This window comes from Pelmatolapia mariae, linkage group LG8 (assembly GCF_036321145.2).
Source record: "Pelmatolapia mariae isolate MD_Pm_ZW linkage group LG8, Pm_UMD_F_2, whole genome shotgun sequence".
NCBI lineage: Eukaryota > Metazoa > Chordata > Actinopteri > Cichliformes > Cichlidae > Pelmatolapia > Pelmatolapia mariae.
This window is the reverse complement of record NC_086234.1, coordinates 5,679,479-5,696,217: the sequence shown is the minus strand read 5'-3', so window position 1 is coordinate 5,696,217 and position 16,739 is coordinate 5,679,479. Positions and strand designations below refer to the sequence as shown.

The window sequence follows — 16,739 nt, the reverse complement described above, 5'->3', positions numbered from 1 at the left end:
CTCAAAATAAACAGTTTTAATAATCCCCCTTTTTTTTTTTTTTTTTTTTTTTTTTTTTTTAACAACACAAACAAAAGCACACAATATTTTATTTTTAGTATTTCCGAGCAGAGTTTACATTAAAATATTTTACATTACTGTTTCTTATGTCAGTTATGAGGAAATTATTTATAAACTAACAATCAACATCCTGTTCTCAGATTTATCCAGTGGATTGATAAATGCATGCATGCAACATTCTTAATCACTCAAAGTGCAGCTAATGATGCTTTTAATTATTGATGTGTCTGTCATTTTATTTGAATTAACACATTCACTGTTTAGTTTGGCATTTTTCTGAATTTTCTAAACAGTGGTTGAGACTTATAAAGATAAAGAAAATGAGAAATCTCACATTTAGGATGATTGATCACTTATCAAAACTGATTAACAGACTAATTACTCCAGCTCTAGTGTGCACTTTGATTTTTATTTTTATTTTTAAACAGGCTTTTATAAATGGCTTATAGTGTACAAGAGTAAGTACAGCTGCAGCAGGTTTAGGTGATAATATAATAATTTACATTGGTATAAAAGGGGAATAATTTTGAAATGCCAAAAGCTTATCTGACAGATGTGTCAGCGTAATTCATGGCAGGACGTGCCGGCAGCCGCAGCGCTGTGAAGAAAAAGAAACGGTATCAGAGAAAGACGCATTAATAATTCAGTGTTCATTTTAAGCTGCACCTATCTGACTGCATTAGGGAATCATTTTCTTAAATAGGACAACTGACGCTGTAATCATGCCTCTGTTGCATATATTTATCCTCGCCCATTGCCCATTGCAGCACTTGGATTGCTTTATGCAGTACTTCTTCCAGCCAGCAGATGCCATAAATGGCAGGTCAACGACTGCATATACCTCAGTGGCAATCTGGATGAGTACCAGGGGGACCGTTTCTGTGTATTAGGCCACAGTAATGGTCCATAATGCTGATGATAAGAGAGTACCTCAGTACCTGTTGGAGCTCAGAGGATGTAGGCAGGCTGCAGGAAGTCCTTGGGGACGATGCCCACGGTGCCGTTTAGCTCGCCGACCCACCACCCGTGAATGTTGTACTCCTGGGCCCCAAAAAAAGAAGAAACAGAGTGGTGAGGCTCAAAGGGCGTCTAGGAACAAGTAAACAAAGCAGGATCAGGCATAAAACCTGCACTTTGATACTGATACTGATTTGACACACCACTGAACACAAGAGGAGACATTTGAATTATTTTAATACAGAAACCCAGAGAAAACTATCAGGTTACAAATGCTTAAAGTCAACTCTGGTGCAGGAAATCCAGGCGAGCGTGGTCCCGTCCAGAAAGAGCCATGCGCGGCACTCCTAATGGACACTTTTGGTGTATTAGCCTCCAGGGTTTTCATTAAAAAATGAGGCAAACGGTAAACAAGGCTATCGAGACAGCGAGTGTCTACAATAAAACAGCTTTTTTTAACCGCTCCAAAGCCATCGCCACAGCTGGCCCGTTTCCCCAGACTAATTATAACGAGGGTTCATTTCTGTACTGTGATTAAAAAAACAACACAAAAAAGACGGATTATTTCACGCGCATGTTCAGAGAAAATATAAACGCTGGTTGAAGGTGACCGATTAAATCCACTGTGCCTCAAAAAAAAATCCCTTAAACACCAGTTTTTTTCATTACTTATGATTACAGCATTTATTTACAATTAGGACATTTCAGAAGCGTAATAATGGGGATTTAAAAAAAAACTGAAACAAGCTAAGAACAAACAATAAATATCGATCTGGAGGATGTATTGTGATTGAAAGAAAACCATCTGAGTGCAGATAAGAAACCCCAGAAATGTTGATTTTTCATCTGCTGAACTGAAAGAAAACATCCTAGAAGAAAAACCCTAAAAATATAATGTAGGCAAATTTATTTGAGGCTAAAATTTGGCTTTAAAAATTAATAAATAGAGGTTGAACATATGCTTTGGTTATCATGGGGGAAATCTACTAGAATCTCTATGAAAACAGGGATTTTTTTGTGTGTGTTTATTTGTTGCTGAAAGAATCGCAGTTAACTTTAAGCCGAATCAAATGTAAGTAAGTTAATTGATATACACTTATACAGGGAACACAGCAGTTTACACTGCTAAATAATGAAGCTGTTCATTTAATCTGCTTCAAGCATTTAAGGAACATGACTGAACCGCCGCATGATGATCTGATCACAGCAGCCGGGCTATGAGTAGATCTGTACTGGATCAATATTTGGAAAGCGATTGGCTTGGCAGTGGGGGCACAAGCCACCCTGCTGGAGCAGAAACCCCAGTGCCACTCATCTCTGCTCTTTTTCAGACCCGACGCGATTGTGCGGACAGTTTATCACACACGTGCAGACACATATGTAAAATAAATTGGTGGGTTTTTTCCGCTGAGTGCATGCCTCAGATTCAGGTTCTGGTTCACGCGCACTCTGTTGACATGATGAAAGGCATCGTGTAGGAGGTTTAGCCGATCATCCGGACCTGACACCTCTCTGCAGCCAGAGGAATGAGGCCTGCAGCTAATGAGCGGTGTTTGGACAGCGAGGATGGATGAACCGCTTAGACAGTAATAAACCACAAGGCTCAAGTGTTCTAACAGCACAAACAGGTACCCACAATAAGCAGATTGTCCACCCAGGCCTCATCGTTTTCCCCCTGCAAACCTCTCTGACAGCTCTGACTGGGATGCTCCAGTGTGCTTGGCTCTCTGACAAACTGACAGTTCGCTGTGTCTGAGCTCATAACGAAGGGGAAAGTTAGGGCCGAAATGGCCTTTTTATGCTCCCCATAAGACCGTGCAGGGAAAAGCCCGGTTGCGGAAAGCTGGCTCCGGTTCCCATTCGGAGAACGTGAGGAGAGGAGGAGGAGAGGGCAGACAGACGGACGGTGGGGGGAGGCATCGGAGAGAGGGAGCGAAACAGTTTTTCTCTCCCTTGGGGGCGTCGCAGCACTATTCCACCAACCGTAGTGACAGAGAGTTTTATTTATCTCCGCGGCCCATCTGTGCAGTCGGTCTCAAATTCTCCCTGAGAAAGGTCTTTTGGATTATCAGCGTCGCCATTTTAATACAACTGCTACATCACGGAGTGGGTGCCAATGGCGGTGGAAGTCTGTCAGGCGTGCAGAGTCCATCTTCCTCACACTTGAAATGGGTTCATCCAGAGTACACCTGCTGTAATAGGGACATTCCAAAAGGCTTGCAGACTAAATTATCCAAATGACAAAAACTAGGCTAACTCCTCAATGCCCCCACCCCCCAACCCAAACCCTTCTGTTTGTTTTCCTCTGGTTTTTTTGGCTTTCAGGCCGTGAAACTCGCAAACGGGGCACAGATAAACGTTTGCTTGGGCTCGCTGCGGGACTAAAATGGAAGATGTTCCCTGTGAGGGCGAAAAATAAGGTTTCCCTGAGGGGTCTGACTTCTGGGAAACGTGTGCTGAGGTGACACGTATCCGAGGCTGTGTTTGCTGCAACCTGGGCGCAGATTGAAGGGGGAGGAGAGGTGGTGGTGGTGGGGGGCAAACAGCGCCGTGTCGTGGCGGCTGCGGCACGCTGACTCGCTGACCTCCCGGTGACTCCTCCACCAAGAGGCGAGGTGGGGTGGCGGTGGGGGAGAACGAGTGTGGGCGGGGCTGGCACTGAGAGTGGGTTGCCATGACAACACCTGCAGTGTACCGGCGCGATCGTTTATTTACCACTCAGGGGGCTGGCTAATGGTGGCATTCTGATAGGCCCATCGCTCACGGCTCCCCGACCCGCAGGACAGATTGACAGCTACCCCGAGCCTCGAAGCGGGGAGAAGGTGAGTCGAGGTTGGCTGGATGTGGCGAGCAAGAGAGACAGACAGAGGGCGGTGGGCGAAGGCAGGTGTCGTGTCACGCCACCATTATCCGCCTAAACAAAACACATCTTTAATATTCGTGTCAGGTAAGAAAAAAAAATCACCTTTTTCATGTGTAAAAATCTGCACGGATCCTGACCACGTTTTCCTCACACACACGAAACACACACACACACACACTCGTGCAATCCCAAATGCATACAAACTAGGGGGAGCGCTAATAAGCCTGACACATGAGGCATCTTTCCTCGGCCACCAGCTGACTGAGGCAGGCCTTGGGCATGATGGAGCGCAGGAAGTCTCTCATTGCCCTGCCGCTGAACCCGCCGCCTGGGTGTTACAATCTCTCCCTCCCTCCCTCCTTCCCCATTTCCAACCCCCTCCTCCACCTCCTCTTTTTCCTCTCTTCCACGTCTCTCCTGTAGCAACCTTTCCGCCTGCATCCTCTCTGTTTTTATTCCCCGCTCTCCTCCACATGCACTGCAGCTCTCTGCAGTTCTTCCATCACTGCTGACCCTAATAAAGAAACATGGACACCTCAGCCAGGCACAAGCACACCATCTGTAACCTGTTATCAGGTTAGCAAGCCCTCCTCGCCGCTCACACAGGTACACTTCACAACTGATAACACCTGAAACTTCAGGGTAGAATGATCTTCTCTTTTTTTTGATGGGGTGGGGAGGCCGAAATCTACTCGGAAACACGGATGATAACTCGGCTTAACCAGAGATGGAAATGGCTACTTGGTGTCCATTTTTTTCCAAGTGGGCTTTTAATTAAATCAGCGAATTGGCTTCAAATTGGAAACATGACAGAGCATGAGAACGTTTGAAAATATCTCAGGGACGATGAGATTTAATAAAAAGAAAACCTACTCGCTCCTTTCTAATGCACGCCTGGGATTACAGATAGCTCCTTAACTTAATAGCAATTTAAAGTGGATTTGTGTATGCCACTGAGTGTCTGTAATGATGGCTGTTTACGCCGCCCCTCATTTATAATAATTAAGCAGAATGGATTGGGGGGTGGGCTGCTCGGACGCTGTTCTGGGCTATTGGCTTGGGCTGAATAATGACCTACTGTAGTTGACCGGGGGATGACCGCTGCCTCCTGCATGACCCCAAACCCCAGACTCACCCCCTGCTACTTTGGGTGGTAAATAGGATGTCTCTGCCTGTCTATAGCGTCTTGGTGTCTATGGCCACAATAGCAGCTAGGGGTCTTTAAATGGCTGTGTGACAGCGAAAAGGAGAAAGAGAGAGAGGGGGGGTGGACAGGGTTCACACAAAAGAATAAAGGGATCCCCTCCTCTTTGTCTCCCTGGCTTGACTTTTCCCATCTGATTATTTGACCACTTTTCCTTTTCTTCACTTGCTTTCAGTTGGTGTGACCTGCACGCAGAGGGCCAAAAGAGAACATGAAGGCAACATTACGAAAAACTGTCCCGGCTAGCAAGGGCACAACATGGAATATATAATTTAAATTGTGAATATCCGAGCTTGAGTTTTACGCGATTATACCCCTCAACAAGTACATCTATAAGGGCGTAAATCAGCTTTCAGTGGTTGTAAAAGTTTTCATTAAAAAAAAAAGCGATTAAAAACCACCACAAGGTGTCAGTGGTGTCCACGTTCACATTGTGTCTAACAAGCTGAACACTTTGGCCAAATGTGCAGTGACGCTTTTCTTTGGGAGCCGCACCGGATTGGCTGGCCGGCCGCCCTCTCTCTGGATTTTGGTTGGATGGGATGGAGGAAGAGAGGTGGTGGTGGCGGCAGCAGCAGCAGCAGCAGGGGCAGCACTTGCCAGAGTTTTAAGGACCCTGGATGGGTTTGTGCCATAAATCTCTTCCCACTCCATCCCGCCGTTCTCCATGAGTGCCTGTGGGAATACAGGAATGTGACAGCTGACCTGTAGAGCCCACGTCTTTTGATTGTGGATCCATAAATTAGAGGGCAAGAATGCACCTTATGGCTTTAGAGACAAAGCACTACAGGTACTACATGTGTCAGCGGGAAGTGGAACAATAAATTTAACACATTTTAAATCCTACTACAAATAATATCCCTTTGCATGACGCCGGCGAGGCGATGATGCCGTTACAGCGCTCCTGATGTGGCTGAAACATCTTTGCAATTTAAATCTAAAATTGGAGAGTGTGATACTGCAAAAAAAAAAAAAGAACTGCACTCACCCGTATTTGTCATCACACACTAAAATGCCAGTGTAAAGCCATAATGTGCATCAGAAAAATGCAAGCTCTCAGAAATGAAATGCCAGAGCAAAAAAAAAAAAAATAAAAAATCACATGATGGATTTCAGCGTGCGTTTCTACCTCATGTTTCAGCGGGCTGAGCATCAGCGGAGGGCAGAGTTAGGCATCGCTGAAACCAGGCGGCACGGTCTGCGAGATTAATTCTGTTGAACTAATGGGATTCATATGAGTTGTGAGGTTTCTAATTTATTTACTTTGTCAGTGATACACACACACACACAGCAACACACAAGAGGGAGGAAAAACACAAATACAGTAAAAATGCTCCCACTTTACAGTAAGTGAGAGATCAATAATGATGGATGAGGGCCTTTTATACAATCGGCATGTTCTCCTCAGTTCACAGCCATATGACACCACGCCTGTGGCTATCCCATTCTGCACTTCAGCAGTCAATCACATCGCAGCTTTAAAAATAACAGTTTGTTAGCACCATTGATTTAGCACTTAGAGCGTGTCCTTATTACCTTGTAATTATGGTCAGTGTTGACATAACAGCACAGACAACCAGGCCTCCCACCCTCTGAGAGAATTTATGGGCCCTGGTTTTATTACGGCCATTTCATGTGCCTGGGTCCCCCGTTAAGCGACGGGCTTGAGTTCTAGCCAAGGGCCCGTATTTCACTCATCGAGGTCAGGGTCCTTAGGAATTCCCCCCGTAAAACTGAATGCCGCTGGGGGTCTGCGTGTACATACAGAAGACACAGGGAAGCCCTCCCCGAGGGCTCGTTAAAATGAATAGGCGATTACAGGCTATAATCCAAATAATGCTATTCATGAGGTGAATGTGATGCTATTAGGACGCAGAATGGGACACAGGTGGAGTCGTGTCGTCACAGTAAACCAAACATTCGGAAGTCGTGCGGGCATCACCTTTAAATAATTTACAATGCTCGCTTGAAGTCCATTAGGAGGCAGTTAGGGCGCTCTCTCGTGGTCCGTCACCGTGTTATGACTCCAGCGTCCAGTTTGACAAAACAAGAGTAATCTCTGTCATTAAGATTGTGAGATACAACAGCAAACTCCTGCCTCCAACCTGGACTTAGTTTGCCTTTAAGGTCTTTGGCGAGGCAGTAATCTGATGCATACAGTGAAAAGTAATAACGGCGAGTGGGGCTGAGGCCATCTGAGGCGGATCTGAAGCCCAGAGCCAGGACCCCTTTGTCTCCCCGAGTACAGTGCTTTTGTCATCGCTGTGAAAAATTGATGTGGCTGCTTTGACATTTCCCCCTATCAAGCAGCACACGCAGACAGACGAGCCTGGCATCTCATTAATCTGCCACTGCCAAAAGAACTGCAATTATAAGTCCATCTTCTGCGAGGGGCATTTTTCACCTGTGCTTTATCTGTTGTTATAAAGAGGAGGCTCACATTCCTTCAACACAAGCTGACATAATTTATACATCAAAATTCAAAACCCTGACCTCTTTGAAAGGATTGTTGCACTGAAACTGTTGTTAACAAAAAAAGGACAAATACTCAAAATTCACCGCCATTTACTGGTGATTAAAGATGCAAGAAATCGTGATACTGAATACATAATTTCCTCATCTCTATCTCATAATTACTTACAAAAGAAAAAAAAAGAGTTCCCTCTTCCTGCCTCTCCTCTTCAGATAATTTAGTCTAAATACAGAACATGATGATTCAATTTGAAACCAACCAATAGCAACAGTGTGGAGACAAGTCCCTGCACGCAGCAGAGTAAAAGTACCCAAATTACAAGCCATCGATTTCCTTAGGATGTCTTTTTCCTGGTAGATACTCCGCATGTAACTACACGATGGCCATAAAACACAAGGAAATAGATTGAAGGAAAAGAGCTGAGATGCAGGATGGCTTCACCTGCAGTTTCACGTCAGACAGAAAAGGAAGAGCCTCGCATGGCTGCCTACTCAATTAACCCCTGTGATAGAGGCGCCGTAATGAACAACAGCACCATTACGCAGCGCCCGAATGGCACTTCACCCTAGTGGCCCGCGAACAGACAGCACCGCTGTTGGTGCTTCTCTGCTTCACCAAGATGCTAACGGACAAATCTAGATGCTGGAGATATCAGCATGTTCAAAAAGTAAATGAGGACGAGGTGATTACTGGAGTTGATGTTGTTTAACCCTTAAATAATTGCACGTTTTACACGTCTGCATCCTATCCTAAACTACTGTAATTGCTCCAGTAATTATATCTACGAGTCAAGCGTGCAATCGGGGACGGATTTCCATTAGGGACGATCGAGGGGAAAAACAAAGAGTTGTGAAAAAAGCCTAAATAAGCCCTCGGATTATTTTGTGCTGATGGCGATGCTGACCTTGCTGATGATGTAGATGAGATCTCCTCTCTCGAAGGTCAGTTCATCTGACTCGTCGCCCTGGCAATCCCACAAACCCTGGTAGTAGTTGGAATAATCTGAGGACCAAACTGAAAGGAAGCACAGGGGACACATTTAAATAGAAGAAAGCAGGACGTAGATGCAGGGAAACTTTAGGCTGGAATAAATAAGTTACTAGACAGAGGCGGAAACCTTGTTTGCTGCTCTTCTCGTCGCTCTCATCACCTGGATTTCCAAGTTCTTCATCTAAACAAACAAAAAAAGAAGAACAAGAGTATTTATCACAGGTGCAGAAGTAGGATTACTCATAATCACAATTACTTTGGTCAATGCTGAAATCATGATTTAATCATCAAAGAAGAAACTTGTCTTTTTAACCCTCACGTAACAAAAATATGACATTCTTTATTAGTGTATATTATACCTGTATGGCTTCCTTTATCTATGAAAGACATTTTACAAATTTAATGTAATTAATTGTGTTTTATAAGATTTCTTTTGCTGAAAGAAGTTCAGAGATTGCAGTTCCACCTACTCTTCATGTCACGTTTGTCTGGTTAGGGTCTAATTATCAGTAATAATCAGGTAATAGCGTCATATTAACAAAAGCTATATGTGGCTGTATTAGTCTGTATGTATGTGACATTTGTCTAGTTTAGATGGGATCTATTAGCTGAAACACACACTGTCCTAATATCCCTGAAAGGCTGTCCACATGCATGTCTGCACTGGCTGGTCAAACCCCAAGTACTCCAGGTTATCTCTGACTCTTGTTCTAGGCCATTAGCCGTGGAAAACATGACAGTGCAGGGGAAAGTTACACTAAAATCAAAGCTTATAATATTAAAAATCACCAGAACAGAAACTTCCATTAACAATTACTGTAAAATGGAAAATTGCAGGAGAGGTAGATTAACAGATTTACAGTAGCAAACATTTTAAATGAATAAAATATCACAACAGTGCATTAAAATACACGACTGACCCCACTCAGCCACTTGAATTTTAACTTCAACCAAAAACTAAATAAATTAATGCAAAACTGAACCAAGTCTTTGCAGAGGCAGATGTGCTGAAAGGCAAAACCAAAGAACCCGTGTTAAAGATTTTATATTGCTCAGCTTGTTTTATTAATTGCTTGAAGCCAAAATTGATATTTAAATAAAATATTCGACAAAGTGTGCAGCCCTATCCAGAACCTAAATATTTTAATCTCAGTGTCTAAAAGAAATAAATTTAATTTTTAATAATAATAAAAGGCATTACCTGCTGGTGGCCTGACTTTAACAACTATAGTTTATAAATAATTTATATTTGTCCCACGTGTTAAAGAGAAATGAACAGCAAAGACATTATGATAGAGTCAGACAAACAGAAAAATTAATAAACTGGATCATTTGCAAATCCCTGATGAATCTCAGCATGACACAAGCTGTTAATTCTTCTTTAACTAGGATGAACTCTGGCGTGAGGATCAGCCTATTAAACCGCAGGCGGGAAACGTTAAAGAAGAAGAGGTTTTTCTTTAAGCCACGCAGAGGCGGACATGTCATTGACTGTGGGGCGTGGCACCCGGTGGTCTGAGAGGTGACACGGTGATATGCCTGCCCTCTGTCTCCCACATCCATCCTCCACACAAACCGGCTGACAGCAACACCACAACCCAGCAACACTATCCACCTTCCAGCACAGGCTGCACCTCTGCTTCCAGGAAGAGCAGGAAACACGACACACACACACGCACACACACGCACACACACACACACACAAACAGACACACACCATGTGTCCAGCTTGAATGTAAAAAGTTTAGTTTATGTATACATGAGGGATGCCTTTGTCTTTCCCCGTTGCTTTCTTTCTTCAAACAGATAATCACGGCTTTCTTTAAAAAAATAAATTAAATAAATTTTAAAAAGTACAAACTGCGGCACTTTGTTCCTACACCAAATGATCCAAAAGATAAAAAAAATGAGATTTTAAATGTGCTCGCAGCGGGTCCAAACATTTGTTTGGTGCTCTTCGACTGCGAGCATCGTTCCATCGAGAGGCCACCGCTATGGGCCAACGGTTTCTATATCAAAGTGATTTAATTTTCCAGTCAATAAAATCAGTCATCAGCATCAGAGCCAATACCAGCCGCTGCTCTGCATTCTGCCTGCAACTGAGTTTTGCTGCGACAAAACTGACATCGTCTAAAAATGGATGCTGCAGTCAAGGATGCCATTTTGCAAGTTTGCAAGTAGACAGACTTCACTGCCGTCAGCACTCGAAACACATCAGAAGGAAACTATCAAATAAGACATTGTGAGACTTCCTTTGCATTCCAATTTAAGGACACGAGTGTCTGGAGGTCCCTTTTAAAACTTCATCGGTAGTACCATGTTACGACACCGGTGACAGCTGGGAGCCTGGTGGCTCAGCGGTTAGCACTAACAGGGTTTTCTCCAGGAGCGCCTTTTCTCTCCTGCCCTACAGGAGACAGTTTATCCTCTCCACCCAGGACACTCTCACAGGACATTCTTCCTCTCTCTTCCTGGTTAAAGTCACTAAAAGGTTACTAATCTATTGTTGCAATGTGAACCACCTCGAGGCGACTGTTGTGGTGATTTGGCGCTATATAAATAGGATAGAATTGAATTAAAATAATCAGCTAGCATAGCAATTATAAAACATTAAAAAAACTGAGGTTACTACTACAGCAAGCATGCGAAAACTTGCAAGTCTCTTGTCAGGTCTGCACAGACAAGTCTGAAGAGCCTACGGATCCAAAAGCTGCCTCTGAATAAACATTTTAAGAATTAGATTACAAAACTGGAGCTGAAAAGTGTTCAGATCTCTTTCCTTTCTTTCCTGCTGCTAACATTAGCACCACGAAAACCGGCTGGTGGTTACACGTTGCTCAGGTTGAGTGGTTATACATCAGTTTATTCATTCGCAGACGGCATTTTCTAAACCAAAGTGCAGCAGAACAGCGCTGGTTTTATGTCGTTTAATAACTTTCATCACACAAAAAGAGAACCATGCCTCCATCTGCTGGAGCTGCAGCCCCGGCCATATTAGAACAAATAACGTGACTAGAAATGAATAAAATTGTATGTTTTTTAGAACCATCGCTGGCTTTTTTGCTTTTATTAGGCAGTAAGAGATGACAGGAAGGTGGGCAGACAGTATCGAACCCGAGCGCATTGATGAGTATGGCGCACGAAGAATGCATACCACCAAGTTTAATTCAGTTGGATTCAGTTTTATTTATGTAGCTGCCTCAAGGTGCTTTATATTGTAAGGTAAAGAGCCTACAATAATACTAAAGCAAGTGACCCATGAATAATCAGTCCAACCCACAAGTGTTTCCATATCCATAGTAATATCAGTAATAATCAGGTAATAGCATCATATTAACAGAAGCTACATCTAGCTGTATTAGTCTGTATGTAACAAAGGGTAATCATCATGCTTTGAAGCTTGGTTTAATCAAATATTACATTAAATATACAAGACTGGTTACAAAACTGGATCATTAAATTATTATTAAGCCATCCTTAAATGTGTTTCCTTATTATTACATTCAGGAAGGAGGTTGTGAGATTGTTTCTGTTTGTTCTGTTTTTGTTTTTTTAGCAGGACTACTTGGAGAGGATTTGAGGTGGGTCATTGCTCAACTGAGAAATTATGAAGTTAATGATTAACTTCTAGAGTCAGTGGGAATCCAGATTTGAATGTGGTTGTAAAGAAAATGGAAATTTGGGGCCATGCCCTCACAAATGCATCCAACGTCAGAAACTAATCCAAATACAGATCTTTCTGGATGCAGTGACTTAATTCATGCCATTGTGCAGAGGCAGTTTTTACCCTCCTTTTGTTTTTGCCTGCTTTTATCCCGAAATATAGATTTCAGTTTCATATTATCTGTTGATGATACCAAGCTAGGTTATTACTGTGGTTTTACCGTAATTTTTATCACTCTTAACCCTCTATCATGTTATTTCTAAGCTGTAATGTTTTGTTGTTCTGTTTTAGATAGCTGCTTTAATTTACTATTAAACAGCACTATTTTTAAATCATACACAGCTTTCACAGCTGTCACAATAATTTGTTTATTTTAAGGTCAGGGGGGAAAAAAAACCTAAAAGTAAACGTGTGCTATATGAAGACATTTTTTACTAATTAGCAATGTAAGGAATAAATGCTTCTATTTGCAGAGATAGAAAGGTTCCTAAATGCAAACATGGCAGCTGATCAGTGAAAATTACTCCCAAATTGAATTATTGAACAGTCTGTAATCACTGTGTAAAAGCCGAGCAGAGGGAGGTGCAGCATGACTGATAAGCGAAGGGGTGAGAAAGTGAACGAAAGAGCCCGTCATTCGATATGCCATCTGTGGTCAGGGTCGGTACCTCTTCCCAGATGGCTCTGAACGCCGGCGTGACAGTTTGAAGACTGATTCCCCTCTCACCAGTGATTTTGGCAAAGGTAATGTACTCACTGAGTGAAACCGAATCTTGATGTATCTTATCTAATAGAACGAGTGATGGACGACGGCCCTGAGAAGATCGGATCACCCCCTTTTGTCCTTCTTGGGATCTTGTAGCCATGGGACTGTCTCTCACACACACACGCACACACGCGCTCACACACACACACAGTCATGGGGTCTCGTCGGTCAAACTCTAATTTCTATTAAAGATGTGACATTAAGAGCTTCAGATCTATTTTAAGCTCTGCGAGATGCAGTTTTTACTTCCTTTCATCTAAATTGCTGTTGCCAGGCAATTTTAGCCAAAACTCTTGCTTAGTGGATTGAACTGTGGACCATTTGTTGCCTGGCAACATTAGCTAATTGGACGGTCTATGACAGAGCGAAACTAGCCAGCTCTCGCTGATTTCAACAACATAACTTGTTCAGAGAGATAAGGAGGGAGCAGATTTGGAGTAGGTGTAAGTGAATCTTCCTCTTCCTGTCCTGCAGCAGCCACCCCGGTGCTGACAAGCTTATTAGTGTTGCTTGATTTAAAATGAGCGATCAGTCTGGAGGAACCTGGCAACACAAATTTCGCAGCAGGGAAAGATGGCAGATATTTCATGTTGCAAAAATCCCCCAGGGTTTGAGCGTCTGTCTGACTGAGTATCATGAGGGGTTGTGTGTGTGCGTCACTTCTCTGTTTATTTATCTGCGCAAGTGTGTGTCCAACCACATCCTCATACCTGGCAGCTCCTCGTAGATATCTTCTTCCTCGTCATCCTCCTCCTCTATCTCCTGTCCTCTGCCTACTCCTCCTCCCCGGGAGGCCGGGGTCGGCCGAGTCTGGGTTTCGTTGGCCACCCCCTCGATATCATCGTAGGTATCCTCGTCCTCCTCCTCCTCGTCATCGACGGGGATGAAGTTGGAGCTGAGATCTACAAGGGAAGGGGAAACAATGTGATAGAAAGTGTTAGCGTCACAGCGTGGCACAAAAGACAGAGACATGCATTAAGGGCTAAAGTAAGAGAAATGTCCGCCACGTCCTCGCTGCACAACGGGGCCGAGACACGTGCCAAACAGCAGCGGTGACAAACACTGGTGCCCCCGAAACATGCTGCAAACAGTTATCATGCTCATTAGCTGTTAGCCTTTATATTTTTTTAAACTAAGCAATAAATTATTGTTAAAACGCCAGCGAAAAAAAGCGGTTATAATTTCCATTTTGTCTGACAGCTCAGACCTAGAGGAAAAGGATAAAACACAAAGGGGAAAGCACATTTGAAAGGTCAGATCTAGCAGATGTTAATAAGTTATCGGTTGTTGTTGATTTTCACTTTATAATTTTCCACAATCCAATAAGAAGCCTCTCCCTCTCACATCATCCCTGTGGTTCCTGCTTACCATCTGTTTATCATATTCATTCTGGGTCGTCCTACAGATGAAGACGCATCCCATCTAACTGCATCTTTTGTTGCATCTCATACGCCCCCTCTCTCTCTCTTTCTCTGTCCTTGCATTTAAGGCAAAACGTTCTGGAAAGCATGCCGATGCACTCACATGAATTTGAAGGTGAAGAGGATAAATAATCATTTGCATGCTCTGTTTTTTTGTAGTAAAAAAAAGGGGTGGGAGGAAGTAAGACAAACTGCAGAGTGTCCGTTACTTCCCGCAAATCAGTGGCCCGGCCCGAGCCCATTTTAGAGTAGACAAGGCACGACTGCTCGCTCAGATGGAGGAGCTGTCTCATTGCAGGCGACTGGCCATTGCAACACAGGGTATCAGGTCCTCTGCCGTACACCAGCAGCCAAGCAGAAATCAATGTCACTGGAGGATAACCAGAACATCTACCAATCAATTTCCTGTAAGTTGGAATTCGGTAGGAGGGTTAGGGGAGGAGTGGAGGAGAACCAGAGCTACACGATGGTGCACATGACATGGTGGGTGACATGTCGAATGAGGTGATTCAGGACTCTTGTGTTCGGCTGTGTAGTTAGTGATGGATGGGGCGGTTTTCGTATGAGTCAGAGATGACAAAGAACTCCCTTGCACTTCTGACCTTTCTGCCCCTCGAAAACACAAGAAAACTTTAGTACAAAAGAACATTTTTTAGAACATTTATACTGCTTTAACTGTATTTTCCACTTAACCTATGTGACTTTTAAAAAGCCAAGTCAATTTTATTTATATATAACAATATATATTTGTCTTAAGAATGGGCTATCATTGAACAGTGCAGAGAGAAAGGAGGAAAACAAAGCAGGGAGTGGTTTTCCATAATGAGTCATGTGCAATAAGTCAGAAAAAGTAAAAAAAAGAAAAAAGAAAAAGAGAGAGAGAAGCTGGCTTACCTCTAAGTACAAAATTGATTTGGTCCACCCATTCTCTGGCCTCTTGAGGGCTGCTGGCAGTGAACTGGAAGGAGAGAGCGGCAATAATAATACTGTGATTATCATTTAAACGTGCATTTATGTGCCTGGATTTTTATTCATTTTTATTTCTAGCCATATAAGAGGAGAGAAAAAGAAAGAACAGATATTGCTCTTTTTAAAATAGCTGTGAAATGTTAAAAAAATCTGAATCTAACTTATTTATTAAAAATGAAATGACTGGGAAAACAAAAACGCATTCCACGTGTACATTTATCAAACTATATCTTTAGTTTATAAATGTCACAAAAAACAGATTCAACCCAAACACAGACTGAAAACCAGGCTGAAGCTGGGGCGACATTCTTCAATTCAAACTTAGAAACTTAGAGGTCTGCACGATAATAACAGGTTAAAAAAAAAAACCTAAATAGTTTAAATCTCCAAATAAGAAAACGTAAGACTTTAAAGACAGACTAGACACAGGGAGAGAAGGGTAATAAGAAACAGGTAATCAGACACTAACAAGAGCAGGAAAAAGAACAAAGGAAGGAAGTAAAACTACAGAAAATCACCTGAATATCTAACCTTCAAAATAAAACAGGAAATAAACTGAAAGAGATGTAGAGATGATGTGACCGATGGGAATATAGGAGGCAGAAGAAGGAAAAACAAGAACTGAGGATTACAATAAAAACCTAATAAACAGAACCAGGGATACAACAATAAAAAAGCAAAAAAACAAAATTGTATTAGTCTAGATAATCTGATAATGTTTGAGGCAGCTGTGACTTTGATGGTGGAGTGGGATGCCCAATAATTACAGGGTCAGCAGCTCGATACCTGCCCTCATGGGCAGGTCTCACCGATTGTTTTAGTGGTCTTAGTGTGCGTGAGAGGATGAATGTCAACCTTTTATAGGCACAGACAATGTGACGCACAGTGACATTTTACAGGAGAAAAATAAACTTTTCAGAAGTTTGTGGGGGACTAAGTATGCTCTGATGACATCATTTCAGTAAAATGTATTTTTACTGCAGTTTAGTTTTAATTCAGAGACCAAATATGTTTAAGCACCCTTTTACAATCCCCAAAAGTCTCGATAAAGTGCCAAAAGAATGAATCCTAAGACCCAGAAATTAAATTAACATTTTGCTCTTCAAGTTTCCTGAACTCAAAAGTCAATGGGGTCTTTTAAACAGGTTACATGATGGTTGATGGTTAGATGTTTAAAACCAGCTGGTTTGGCCATGTGCAGAGGAGGAGTGGATATCCTGGATAAAGGATGGTGGTGACATAAAGCTTTATTTAAGCTTATTTATATAAGCTTTTCTTTCCCACTGAAATTCTGAAATAATCCAAAAAACTAATGTTAAAATCCAACCAGCCTATTGTCTAAGGAACCAGGGCAATGCTAATTTTTGGATTG

At 42.7% G+C, this 16,739-nt stretch overlaps 1 protein-coding gene across 1 annotated transcript in view; it reads right to left on the bottom strand.

Annotated features, from left to right (window-relative positions):
* Nucleotides 1–211: 211 nt before the first annotated feature.
* Nucleotides 212–16,739, bottom strand: part of skap1 (src kinase associated phosphoprotein 1) — a 36,746-nt gene continuing 20,218 nt past the window's right edge. The window contains exons 8-13 of the mRNA XM_063482168.1: nucleotides 15,293–15,356; nucleotides 13,688–13,879; nucleotides 8,675–8,728; nucleotides 8,462–8,571; nucleotides 999–1,101; nucleotides 212–658 (exon numbers count right to left, since the gene is read on the bottom strand). Of these exons, the coding sequence (XP_063338238.1) occupies nucleotides 1,009–1,101; nucleotides 8,462–8,571; nucleotides 8,675–8,728; nucleotides 13,688–13,879; nucleotides 15,293–15,356 (513 nt within the window). The 3' untranslated portion in view covers nucleotides 212–658; nucleotides 999–1,008. The remainder of the gene's footprint in view (nucleotides 659–998; nucleotides 1,102–8,461; nucleotides 8,572–8,674; nucleotides 8,729–13,687; nucleotides 13,880–15,292; nucleotides 15,357–16,739) is intronic.